This window comes from Tachypleus tridentatus, chromosome 2 (genome assembly GCF_004210375.1).
Source record: "Tachypleus tridentatus isolate NWPU-2018 chromosome 2, ASM421037v1, whole genome shotgun sequence".
Taxonomy (NCBI): Eukaryota; Metazoa; Arthropoda; class Merostomata; order Xiphosura; family Limulidae; genus Tachypleus; species Tachypleus tridentatus.
This window is the reverse complement of record NC_134826.1, coordinates 123022845-123036579: the sequence shown is the minus strand read 5'-3', so window position 1 is coordinate 123036579 and position 13735 is coordinate 123022845. Positions and strand designations below refer to the sequence as shown.

The window sequence follows — 13735 nt, the reverse complement described above, 5'->3', positions numbered from 1 at the left end:
CCTTAAGACTTATTTTCAAATTCACAAACTCGCTCAAAATAATGCTTTAGACTGTCTAAATTTCATTTACATAATTAAAAATTAGTACTCACCCATTCAAACATAAGGATGTTGTAATCTAACCTAACATTGGAGGATGCTGTTGTTGACCTTCATTTACAAAGTGCAGTTTCATAATTATACACCCATAGTTTTACCACGTGTTATCTCCAAGGTGAAGACAAAGAATATAATGAGCTAGACTGAAATTAATCAACTGACTTTCTGGATCATGTATTGTTTGAAAACTGCATTCACTTAGAACAAACTGAAAAAAAGTGCATGTCATGTCTATATGCTACATTTTTCCTTCTTCTTTGTTACTTCTGTTAGAAGATTCTCGAATGCAATGGTAGTCTTCCAACAGGTTGCTATGGTTGTTAAAAATTTAGGAGTATTCTTGATATACTCCAGCTTAGTCTACAAGTGACATAACTTTGCTGGACACAATGGATGCATAGCTTTTTGCCACAGCTAGTTCCCTTCCTGGTTGTAGAGGCTTCAAGCCTTAATCTGTTAGCTGCAAACTCTTGACAATGTATACTATATCCAGGAAGATGCTTTAGAGTTTGCGATATCCTTGAGCGGTTTAATCAGAATTTCCACCCGATGGCATTAGACTTGGTTGTTAAGACTCCAATGACACAAACCATCATCTGGAGATCTTTCCTGATACAACACTCGAGAGGATCTAATTCTGGAAATATTCTCTAAGATATTGTTATATATTGCTCCTGTAAGAAGTGGGTCGTCGCTCTATGCCATCAGGAGTTACAAACATAAAACCATCTGATGGGACACTTCAGGAAGATATCCTATTGCGAACATTATGATGAGACTTATTACTCTTCTTTTGGTGTCAGTGATGATGTAAAATTTTCAACCACTTGGAGGCTTAGCACCTCTAAAGATAACGAAGCTATGGTTATTATAGTAGCTTCTTCAGTTACTGGTACATCCAATAGAGGCCTAAGGTCAGTGAAAACTTTCAAAACTGATAGGGACTGCTAGTCACAGAAGATCTCTGGTCAGCCCAGCGACAGATGTGAGCTCCGCCATGTCCTATGTTTTGACAAGCAATGCATTTTCATCCATAATCTCAGCCATGACGAGCGTTAAGATGAAACCTGGATTCTAAAAATTATCAATGTAAATACAATCCTTCCTTTAAAAAGAAGTACTAAGTGTAATGCTCTTTAATGTGCTAACAATTGATTGTACAGCATAAAATATTTTGGAAAAGTTAGTAAATAGGAATGTAGAACTTAATCTTAAATAGGAAACGTTGAGGCTGTAGAAATAAGTCAGATAAATTCAAATTGATCAAAAGATAAACTACATGTGTTTATTGGGAAGGGATAATAACTTCTCAGTTAAAACCATGACCTGTTTTAAATTATATGAAGAGACAGGGTGCTAAAACAATACATTTTCAAGCAAAATTTTCTATGAGTTTCATGTCTTCTTACGTCATACATTGTCCTTGAAAACGATTTGTGCACCCCAATCTTCCTTGGATCTGTGCTTGACCGATACCTATAGCATTTCTTTCCTCTGTCGTCTCTGCCAGACAACAGTCAAATGGCTTATCTTTCAATCTAATCATCTTTCTCTCACTACCATCTGGTTATCATACAGATATAGCCTGGGTACAGTGAGAAAGAAAGTAGGTTGAGATGTAAAATTAGTTTCTGTGCATGTGGTCTGACTTAGTTTAGGGATCACTAAGCCTTACTTTTGACCATTAGAATCAACTTACATTCACACGTATCAATCATTACGAACCTTCTTCCAGATAAAATTTATTATTATATATGGTGTGAATTATTAAGTTTCAGCACGGATGTTAATTTCCTTCTCTCTAGTACACTAAAAACCTGTATTTACATGCAATGTAATTCCAACTAGCTTAAAGTAATGTTAAGAAAATATTCAGAAAACTATGCGATTATAAAATATTCTAATCTGCATGAAAGCAAATATTCTTCCATAACCAATTAAAATACTGCGTACATCATGGTATACGTGTTATGACACCTAAGCTACTATCCGTAATTCTAAAGTACTATTGCAGAAATGCCAATCATTACGATTTGAGCTTAATCATTACAATTTTGGTGTATACATTTCGACTATACGCTCATACAGACAAATATTATGACTTGTTGCAACTCCCAAATTATTATATATTATATAGTCCTATACAATAAAGTGATAAATTGTTTCCCCAGGGTTTGAAAGGGGTGAAAAGAAACTTTCTAGTGCGATACAAATAAATTTTGATAATAAATAAAAGACATAGTCCAAATGGCTACTTGCGATAATCATGTTTGGGCTTGAAATAATAATAAAAAAAATTTGTATCTTCGACGTCTACCAATAGTTTGAGTGCGATGCTTCTCCATACTGGGTACGTCGGAGAATCCATAGTTACGTCATAAGTGCTTGTCAACCATTCAGCGCTCGCGTAGATGGGTATTTCTCGTTTTCTAAGCGGCATAGAAACACCAATGCGATTGTTCACAAGTTGGAAAAAAAAGAGGCCTCGTTCACCAGATTGTCTTGTTTCTGGCAAATCTAAAAGGACTAAAACTGTGAATCAAAAATTTAGAAAAGAGTATAGTGCAATATATCCGGTCATTGCATCAAAAGTCAGTGACAGTCACGCGTTTTGTACAGTTTGCCACATCGAATTTTCTGTGGCGCATGGCGGGATAAACGATTATTCCAGACACACAAAATCGGCATCTCACCAACAAAAGGCTGAGGCGAAGACAAAACGATGCAGATAACGACATTTATGAGTAAGAATTCAGAATATGAAACCATAAATTCAGAAGTGATGTTTACACAACTCATTGCTCATAATTTACCCCTAGCTGTTGCCGATCATGCAAGGCATCTATTCTGAAAAATGTTCCCAGACTCTAATATAGCGAAAACATATGGCTGTGCTAGAACCAAAACTACAGCCATTGTACAAATGTTGGGTTGTGAAGATGACAAAATGATTTCAACATACTAACTAACAGTGTTTACAGTATAGCCACAGATGGATTCACAGACATGGATGACTCAAAACTGTATCCAGTGGTTGTACGATATCTTGACCTTTTGCTTGGAAAAATTGTTTGTTCTCTTTTGATAATGGTGGAATGGAAAGAAGCTTCAACAGGAGAGAATATTTTCAAGCTTTTGGACCATGAACTGACAAAGAGGAAAATTCCATGGGAAAACTGTCTTAGTTTTTCTTCAGACAATGCCTCAGCTATGTCTGCTATAGGTAAAGGTGTGATGGGACACATCTCAAAACGACAGCCTGGCATTTACTTCATGGGCTGTGCCTGTCACCTCATGAATATTGCTGCCCAGAAAGCTTCCAGAGAACTGCTCTGCTCAGTTTCTGATATATTGATAGATATCTACTATTTTCTGGACAAAAGTGCTAGCAGAAAACAACATTTCAAAGAGTTTCAAGGTTTGTATAACAAAGAAACAAGAAAAAATCTACAACTTGTTAACACAAGAAGGCTATCACTTGAAGTGTGCCTCAACAGAATATTGGACATGTGGAAGCCGTTGAAGAAGTATTTTCATTGTAAAAAGGAAAAACTAGATTCAAAAGGATCTAAACATAAGCTCAGTCAGGTGGCAAGACTTTAACAGTCAGGATATCCTCTCAACCACACAAGGACACAGTCAAGACATCCTCTCAGCCACACAGGGACACAAGACAACAGTCTCGAAAAGGAGACAAAGAAATATTTGATATAACTCAATATATGTTTAGGCAGTCTGACCTTGAACTAAAGAAGAAACAATCAATAAAAAAAGAGAATTAGATAAGTTAACAGTTTTCTTGGACAACAAAACGAACTTGTTATTTTGTCTTTTTCTTCAGTCTGCAATTCCTCTATTTGAGCAAGCCAATTTGTTATTGCAAAGAGAAGAACCTTGCATACACATTATGCATAGAACTCTGATTACACAAGTTAAAAATATACTTGTCAGATACATTAAGCCAGAATATCTTGAAAGCAACATCACTGAACTTGACTGCAACAATTAATCCTTACACAAATCTGATGAGGCAGTTTCTATTGGAAATGCTGCCAAGGAATACATTGTTAAATATAAAAAGGACCTGGAACTGATCAGCTTGTACACCAATGTCAAAAAATACTATATTCGAACTACAAATTACATAATGAAACATTTCCCTCTAAATAATGAACTTCTGATTCATGCAGAGGTTGCTGATCCAAAACTGAAAGCCAGCAAAGATTTCTCTTCTCTATGCTTCTTCAGAGACAGGTATCCTGTCCTTGTTCATACAGATGAGCACGACACTGTTGACAAGTTGGAAGGGCAATATTTTAACTATCAATTTGATACTTTCTCAGAAACTGTCCTTCAGTTGAATGTTGACAATTTTGGGTTCAGCTGTCTACAGTTAAGGATGGAAATGGTAACCAGAAGTATGACATTCTGTGTAGGGTTATGCTTGGAATTCTTACAATCTTCCATTCTAATGCTGACAGTGAAAGGATATTTAGTTTAGTGACTAAAAACAAAAGCAAGTTCAGACCAAACTTGAGCACCTCAGTTTTGATGTGTATGCAGACAATGTTGTTATAACTCCCAACCATCCAGAGACATTCTCATTAAAGCAAAGGCTGTAACAGCTGCAAAACTATTACAATAAGTGTCATAAACTTGATATAAACTAGTCCTTACACAAAGGCTTTTTCTGCTTACTGTTTGAGCATGTTCAATGTTGTTTTACCAGTATGTTTGTTACTCTGAACTAAATAAAAGACATAATTTCAAAAGAATTGTTTAAATGTATTTATTAAATACACAAAACACAGTCATGAATGAGCAATCTGTAGCAGTAATAAATAATAATAGTTATAATAATAATATAATAATAAACAGCTTAGAGACATTGGTCAGGCCTAGTAACCACAAATGATAAAGAGCTCTGTCTACAATCATTACGCTCAGTCATTTGAAATAGTTGGCATTTCTGCTATTGATATTTCACGCGCACTTGCATATTTAAATTCAACCCAATCAAAATATCTTTCACTGTTTTTACTGAAAACTACTAGCCTAAATGTGTTTTTTCTCAGATATGAATCTTTTGATTACTGTTATCGAAACATCGTAATTCATCATATGTCAACAGTTCAATGTCAAAACTGAAACATTCTATCTCCAGGATTAACAAAAATAACAGATCCATTGCGTTTTCAAACAATACCCCACAGGTTAGCAATTACAGTAACCTTGATATGATAAGGTTTTATCATTCAGGTCAAATCATGTCTGCATCACATGTTGCTTAATTATTGTATTTTTTGGACAAATGAATAACTTTACGTAGCAACCACACATGTGTATGTAAGACCAAACACATATGTTTATTTAGGTATACATTTATTTATATATTCAAAACACCTTAACATGTTGTTATATGTTCTTGTACCTTATAAAAGACTACCTCTGGCTCCTATGAAAAATTACTTCAGCAGCCTCCTTCGGTTAATTCTGGAAGCTATAACTCAGTAGTTGTGTGTGTTCCATTAATTTCCTGCCATTTGTTTTTTAGTTTAATACATCACAAAATAAACAATGACTAAAATAATTCAGCCAAACAAAGACTCTTCAGCTAAAATTACTGTCAGTCAGGGCTAGCATTTATATTGCTACTATCTGTTATCAACATAAACTCGAAGGAAACACAACTCTATAAACTGTTCGTGTGTATGGCGAGAACATAGTAAGAACCAGATAGCATACTTTATAGAATTCTTGCTATTCAAGTTGAGTAGAAGAACTACATCGAATGACTTTTGAACACCTAATTAAAGAATTCATATGTGACAGAATATGACACCCACAGTTGTATAGAAAGTCTCTATATGTTGTAATTGTTTTTGAAAATGGCAATCTGAAACATTTGCAGAGGGACTTTATTTCCTTTTCTCCAAAGCCTGGGTTTATCGTTGCTGGAGAGTTGTAAGATAGGATTCGTTTGAAATGGTGAAGAAATGGCATTCAAGTTTAAAATGGTAAGGGAATGCGTGTATCAATTCGTTTACTCAGGCAACGTTGTATGCACCAGTAGCTATACAATTATCAAACAGGCCCTTGTCTATCCCTTTTAATTCATCATGTGGAATTTGTCTATCTCAAAGGAGGTAGAAGAGAGGTATAGATCTCGTCTGCTGACTTTCTGACCGTATCCTGCCCTACTGATTCCACATCTTTTTGTTTCCAGTTGTCTCAATCCCACTGAATATTGGTTAAGTTCTTATATGGCTGTAGCTTTTGCATTACTAGTGCAGATTAGGCCACTATTATGTTCACAGAGCTATGCCATCTTTGATATAGGAGCATCTTTTGCAATCTTGTCAGCTTCTCACTGAATGACTTGACACACACATTGAGGTGGTGATCTTACCATACAGTTTATTTGCTTTCTTTCACACGTTTCTCTAAATTTTATACAGCACAGCTTGTGAGCCACTTGCAAATGTTTTATTGTTGGTACTGTCTATTTGTGGTTCACTGATTTTAGTAATCAAGAGGGAAACTTGCTATATGACATTCATCTCTATTTCTGTGCTGCTTGTGGGAAGTTTGAATGCTCCACGAGTTTTATGCAGAATGTTATTTTTCCATGAGACAATGAATGCCTAATCAGCTATCTCGCTATCTTCAATGTAAAAAATGAACTATAACTGTGATGACAGTTGACTGTCCACTGTAGTTTTTTAACTTTAAAAGACTTTTTTTAGTGTTATTTGTATTGATATTATTTTACCTTCTCTAGTGATGCTATAATTTTAACTGAACATTTTGAGGTGTCTATAAGTCAAGTTCCCTAGCGGGACAGTGGTAAGTCTTCAGATTTACAATGTTAACATCGGAGGTTTGATTCTACTTGGTGAACACAACAGTTACCCCGATGTGATTTTGCTATGGGAAAAACACACTATGAGCCAGTTCGATATAATTAACTCCAATACCAGTTTAACAGCTTTTATTAAAAGAAAAGATTATTGTTTTAAGTCTGATTTGTATATTTTAATATTGAAGGCACCTCTAAAGTAGCCACGAGTCAATGAATCTATGGGCTTCCTGGAACTACTTGGTAAGCCTAATAAATAATGTGTTTCTTATAATCAATGTGAGAAAATATCTGCTTTAAGATGTAAAATAGTTGATAAACTATTTTTTTTTCAGAGCATACAAACTGAAATCTCACAAATTTGGTTTGTACTGAACAGGCCCGGCATGGGCGAGCGAGTTAGGCGTGCGACTCGTAATTCGAGGGTCGCGGGTTCGCATCCCAATCGCGCTAAACATGCTCGCCCTTTCAGCCGTGGGGGCGTTATAATTTTACGGTCAATCCCACTATTCGTTGGTAAAAGAGTAGCCCAAGAGTTGGCGGTGGGTGGTGATGACTGGCTGCCTTCCCTCTAGTCTTACACTGCTAAATTAGGGACGGGTAGCACAGATAGCCCTCGAGTAGCTTTGCGCGAAATTCAAAATAAAATCATTTGTACTGAACACACGGTGTCAACAAGTAATACAGCTGATGCCACAAAATAATTATGTTTGCCTGTAATGCACAAGTCGGAATCCTTTATTAGTTTATTTATTTAGTAACTTTTCTTTAGCATCGTGCACAAAATGTTTCGTGAGTTGTTTTCGTATATTATTATGTAAATAGATATATACATACACAGACTTCAACTGAAATGAGCAAATAGTAATATGAACAAGATGTACAAAATTTATATGAAAGCTGATTTAAAAGTGAGAGTCCAGTATTTTATGTTTCTTGTTTATGCAAGTAGTATATCGATGTATCTAATACTTGAAGGTTTGTTGATAAATGTTTCAGTATGTATGACACTTGTATGCTCTGTGATTTTGCATTGTTCTTGTATGTAATGATATACAGTAATTGTGTTGGATTTATGATTAAAATAATGGATGTATCTTTTTTTATTGTGTGAAACATGAAAATTTAGTTGTTGGTTTTTCAAAAATTATATTGTAAAAACAACTATATAGCAAAAGTGATTTATTTGCTATTGAATTCTGTGAAATACAAAAACTGTATATCAACTTTTCCATTACAAGCTGGGCTCATTTGTGAAAAATGTTTTTCATGCTTTGGTGAAAAAATAACTTTAAATGTTACAGTGTAAATAAAATGGAAATTTAAGCAGTTGCAGAAACAGAATTTCTGATTTGTCATCAAACATTTAAATTAGGATACATTTGACTGATTAGAAAGTCAACTACTAGTAAAGTCAAATAATTACAACATACTATTTCGAATTAATGTAGAGTTTCAAAAATTTAAGTTAAAACTGTTTCAATGTAATATACACATTCTCTATGTTTCAACATTTTGTCTAACTTCTGTTTTGAAATTGTGCTTTAATCACTTCGACAGCTCAGCTGTTTTAATATGATCGATCTTATACTGAACACGTCACGATAAGTCAAAGTGAAATGTTGCCACAGTGTTAATGACCCACAGACAGAAATGAAAAGAACATCGATGTGCAATTAGTTCCGGAGTAATATTTCAGTGATCGGAACAGACGTCTTGATTATGGATTTTAATTGCATGTTCTATTTTGTACCTTAAGAGAATGTCTTGTAGAAAATCATAAAGTGGTATCTGTTGTTACTTCAAATTGTTTCTATGATAGTAAAGTAATTGGTTAAATCTCCTTGATGACGAGAAACGCACTTGAAATGTTTGTTTGTTTGTTTTTTGGAATTTCGCACAAAGCTACTCGAGGGCTATCTGTGCTAGCCGTGAGTGTAAGACTAGAGGGAAGGCAGCTAGTCATCACCACCCACCGCCAACTCTTGGGCTACTCTTTTACCAACGAATAGTGGGATTGACCGTAACATTATACGCCCCCACGGCTGGGAGGGCGAGCATGTTTAGCGAGAAACGCACTTGAAATGTTTCCTAAACATAATATGGGTTACTATCGAGTGTCACTTTCTTATTTGGTGTGTCTTATTGATATGTATTTACGAAAATCATGATATCTAATAAAAACACTTTATTTGTGAAAAAAAGGTGCAGCCAAAAAATGATTGAGTGTGTGACTTAAAGATAAAAAATTAAAACTGGTGGCCATGCTGAATGCTACAATTATATCATTGATAATAATTTTACAGCAAACATTGAATCATTAGTTAGCCCATCATCGTGCCCGAAGTTGATTAAATAACTCTTTCATTTTTAGGACTAAGTAAGGTAGCTGTAATAAATACAATATGCAAATTAGATAGACGGTAAAGGCTTCAAATCATTACTGTTTGTTTGTTTTTTTGTTCTTTATGATAATTTTATGGTCTTTGTAACCGAGCCAGAGAGTGAAACTAAAGTACAATCGTGAGAAATTTCGAGTTACTTAGGAATTTCGCACAAAGCTACTCGAGGGCTATCTGTGCTAGCCGTCCCTAATTTAGCAGTGTAAGACTAGAGGGAAGGCAGCTAGTCATCACCACCCACCGCCAACTCTTGGGCTACTCTTTTACCAACGAAAAGTGGGATTGACCGTCACATTATAACGCCCCCACGTCTGGGAAGGCGAGCATGTTTGGCGCGACTCGGGCGCGAACCCGCGACCCTCAGATTACGAAGCGCACGTCTTAACGCGCTAGGCCATGCCAGGCCCACATGGTTGACAGAGTTCATGATATGGTAGGTATTTTTGGATGTTTTTCATAATTATTTTAATGACTATGTCTATTAAACTGTTTTCATTATTTGGATTAGTGTATTCGGCTATTATTTAAGAAAAAGTGGATGTAATGACATTAGTCAATGTATTTTCAGTATTCATTGGTGTGGTTTTCTGTATGACTTTAGTTGTTTTTGGTAAATCTTCACTAGTTATTGGTGGTTTTCCTGACTGTGTAATCTGTTGTGTTTTTTTTTGATGTATCAACAGGGGACCGCATGATACTGATTTAAACTTACAGATATGTATAGTGTGTCTAGACATCAAGAATGTGTTGTGTGCCTAATAATTTGTACGTTCTGATCATGTTCCAATTAATAATATTTCATGTCATTGAAAATAATTGATTGATTAAATTTTAATTACTGTAGTATCCGTTTTAGGACAAAGTAATTATAATTGAATTAAGTAACAATTATATATGCAAAAACGGCTCGTTTGGGTTGAGAAAATATTTTACATAGAAGAGCGAACATCAAGAATGTGTTTTGTGCCTAATAATTTGTACGTTGTGATCATGTTCCAATTAATAATATTTCATGTCATTGAAAATAAACTTGTTCGCTCTTCTATGTAAAATATTTTCTCAACCCAAACGAGCCGTTTTTGCATATATATTTCTCTACAAGTGGGTTTTCTCGACATCACTGATTAAGTTACTATTAATCCAGTCCAGAAAATCTTTAAACAATAAGTTTTAATTATTTTCTGGTTGGTTTTTAGAATGAATTATTTAGTCTTAAGTGTCTTATTTAATTAATTGGTGTTCAGAGTTCTTTTTGGGACGATTTAATTAATTAATTAATTATCGACATGATGAGACCTGTATTGTATTTGTCATGGCAGCTAAGAAACACATTCTATTCTTTGTGACGTAGGCCCGGCATGGCCAAGCGCGTAAGGTGTGCGACTCGTAATCCGAGGGTCGCGGGTTCGCGCCCGCGTCGCGCTAAACATGCTCGCCCTTTCAGCCGTGGGGGCGTTATAATTTGACGGTCAATCCCACTATTCGTTGGTAAAAGAGTAGCCCAAGAGTTGGCGGTGGGTGGTGATGACTAGTTCCTTCCCTTTAGTCTTATACTGCTAAATTAGGGACGGCTAGCACAGATAGCCCTCGAGTAGCTTTGTGCGAAATTCCAAAACAAACAAACAAATCTTTGTGACGTAATTATTCATCATATTCGCCTGTCAACACGCCCGTAACGAACTGCCATCAGGTAGTAAATCGTGGCTCGATGACCTAATCACCTTGACGACATCTCCCCTTCTCTCAACATCTGTCTTTGTCTCGTGGCGTGACGTCACTTTCTCTTGTAAAGTGCAGGGTTTACTACAAACGTAATTATCTAATTGGCTGCAAAAGTTTCATCCACTATATTTCGGTTGTACTTACGTAACAGGTTTCGGAAATGCTTCATATCCTACAAATTTACCATGGCAAATAATACCTATAATAAACTAACAAAAATCAAAGACGGGTTAGAAGTAGATTAAATGGTTAGGTGAGTTACCAATTTTTAAACAACATGCACGAGGTTTTGTGATAAACTAAGTTCAGATACATTTCTTTAAGAGAAAAAACATGTTTATTTTTTTCATGCAATTATGTAATTTCGATTGAGTTATTCATTGGTTCTTATGATATGATAGTTTGGCAAGTTATCTGCAACAAACGTTTAACTAATAAAGCTAGGCAACAATGACAACACTTAATACTGTTTCTAAATAAGCTTAAAGATGTTAAGGAAACAAGTGCAGAGTGAATTTTCCAATCTAGCTAAGTTGTTGACGAGTTGTGTGACACAGTGTGCGTGTGTATATGTATATACATAGATAACTTGTAATTTGTCAAATTAACAAATCTTTCCATTTATTCAAATATTTTAGCATTTTTTCCCCGTAGATAACAGGTAAATACGGATCAAATATAGGATGAGATCCACTTTTAAAGCGACATAACCATGACCGATAATGATGAATCAATGCAACGTTAGGATCAACGTCTTCGTTTTCGAGGCCTGGAAGGCCTTTCAGAATCTTATGAATTCCACTGGTAACAACAACGTCTGGTTTGAAAATTGATTTGCGCCAACTCCAATTTGGGTTGTACGGGGTTCTTTGAAGTTTTGTTAAGGAAATGAAATTCGTCATTTTTGTAGAAATCGGACGAGAAGGAAGATGAAGACAGAACCTTACTTCGTGAATTTTAAAATAAGCTTTGTGAAACGTAGAAGATTTGGCTACCAAGTCTTCAAGAGTCTTGGATAATGTTCTATGTGTTCTTGGAACAATAAATTCGTCCACGTCAACATTAATTATAAATTCGTATCTATACATACTACGAAAAGTACAATCTTGGCGCATGATACGATGCATGTTCTTAGTCGATATACTGTACTTATTACCTTCTAACCAGAATGGTAGAGACCACGGTAAAATATTCATTGAAATTCCTCTTTTAGAGACATTATCTAACATTTTACGGGTTGCGAGAGAAGTCTGGAAATCATAAAAGAAAAAATGACTTACCCCAACCACTTTGTAAAATGCAATGAATTCAGCCAGAAAAGTGGTTAAATTATAAGGCCCATAAAATGGTTTGGCACACACTGTAATTTTTCCTCTTTTCAAATCAGATTTACCTTTGTAAAATGTATGCACTCTTGTCCACCGTACTTTTGAAAAAGAATTAATATCTCTGACTGCGACTTGTTTTGGTGAAAGGGCCACTGTAATATTTCTTGGAGGTTTACAGCGTACTTCAAACATATAGTAATTTTTTCTATCCAGATATTTGACGGTAACTTGCCCATTAACCACTTTATCGTCGAAATTGAGGAGACAAATAAATCTGAATGTTTGTCGGTGTTCCAAAGTCGTTGATTGAGAAAAGATTCCAAAAACCCGAACAAAAGGAGTAGCTGGAACAGTTATTCGATCATCCCAATAAGCGGAATATGTAAATAGATGACGATCAACTTTTTTCCAGTCGTCAATCCAGTCGTCTTTAATTCTGTGTTGTTGGTTGTGATCAGTCCTACGTCGCTTAAACAAGGGCAGTCTTGAATTTCTTTTTCTTGTCTCCCAAACATTACCTAACTGCTTTCGTTTTTTTAAATTAACGATAGAATGAGATTTAGAACTAGTACTGCAGACTGAAACATTAAAATTTTCTACTTTAGTATTTGATAGCTCAGAGTTTTTACCTAAACTAAAATGTTGAAAGTTGTTTCTTTCTTTTTTTTCCTCGAGTGATGCTAGATGCATGGCAAACTGTGTCTTCTCAGATGAACAGAGCTGAATATTGTAGAGGGAAAGTAATAAACATAGAACTCCAATTAAAAGTATAAAATAAAATTTATATTTAGTTGTTCCACATTTCTTTGAAAGTTCAAAACTTGGTCTCTTCCACATTGTCTAATACAGTCAGATCCATACAGGTAACCAAATTTGTTGTTTATAAAACTCGTTATTGAATTAGCTTTCTTCCTTATGATTAACGTTGTTTCTATTCAGTGAAATATTATAAGTACTCACTCACACTTGTACTTCGTAAGGCGTCATTCTATCTGTAGGGAAAGATATTGTGTCGTCATTGTGAAGATCTGTATAATAATGAAAATGAGCTGACGAGTTTCGAAACTATCTGCAGCCTATCTGCTACAACTAAATAGTTATATATCGAAACATACGTCAATCACGATGGTTTTTTCATATTTGTTGTCAGTGGTGCATAACTTCTTTCATTCTTACTTCAAGGAGCTTCAGTTAAATACACATTTTTTAACCATTGTAGGTTCTATTCATAAATCACTTTCAGGTTGCTTAATAAAAATAACATTTTAAACAACAGATGTGTTATTATTACGATAATTTTTAAACATGTGGCTTGCTTCGCAGAT

At 35.2% G+C, this 13735-nt stretch overlaps 1 protein-coding gene across 1 annotated transcript; it reads right to left on the bottom strand.

Annotated features, from left to right (window-relative positions):
- Nucleotides 1-11681: 11681 nt before the first annotated feature.
- Nucleotides 11682-13100, bottom strand: LOC143245596 (uncharacterized). The gene has a single exon (XM_076491953.1). The coding sequence runs from the start codon at nucleotides 13098-13100 to the stop codon at nucleotides 11682-11684; it is 1419 nt and encodes a 472-aa protein (XP_076348068.1).
- Between the last annotated feature and the right edge of the window lie 635 nt (nucleotides 13101-13735).

Bases quoted from the DNA above. Each gene is read 5' to 3' on its own strand.
- LOC143245596 (XM_076491953.1), bottom strand. From the start codon at position 13,100: ATGCATCTAGCATCACTCGAGGAAAAAAAAGAAAGAAACAACTTTCAA.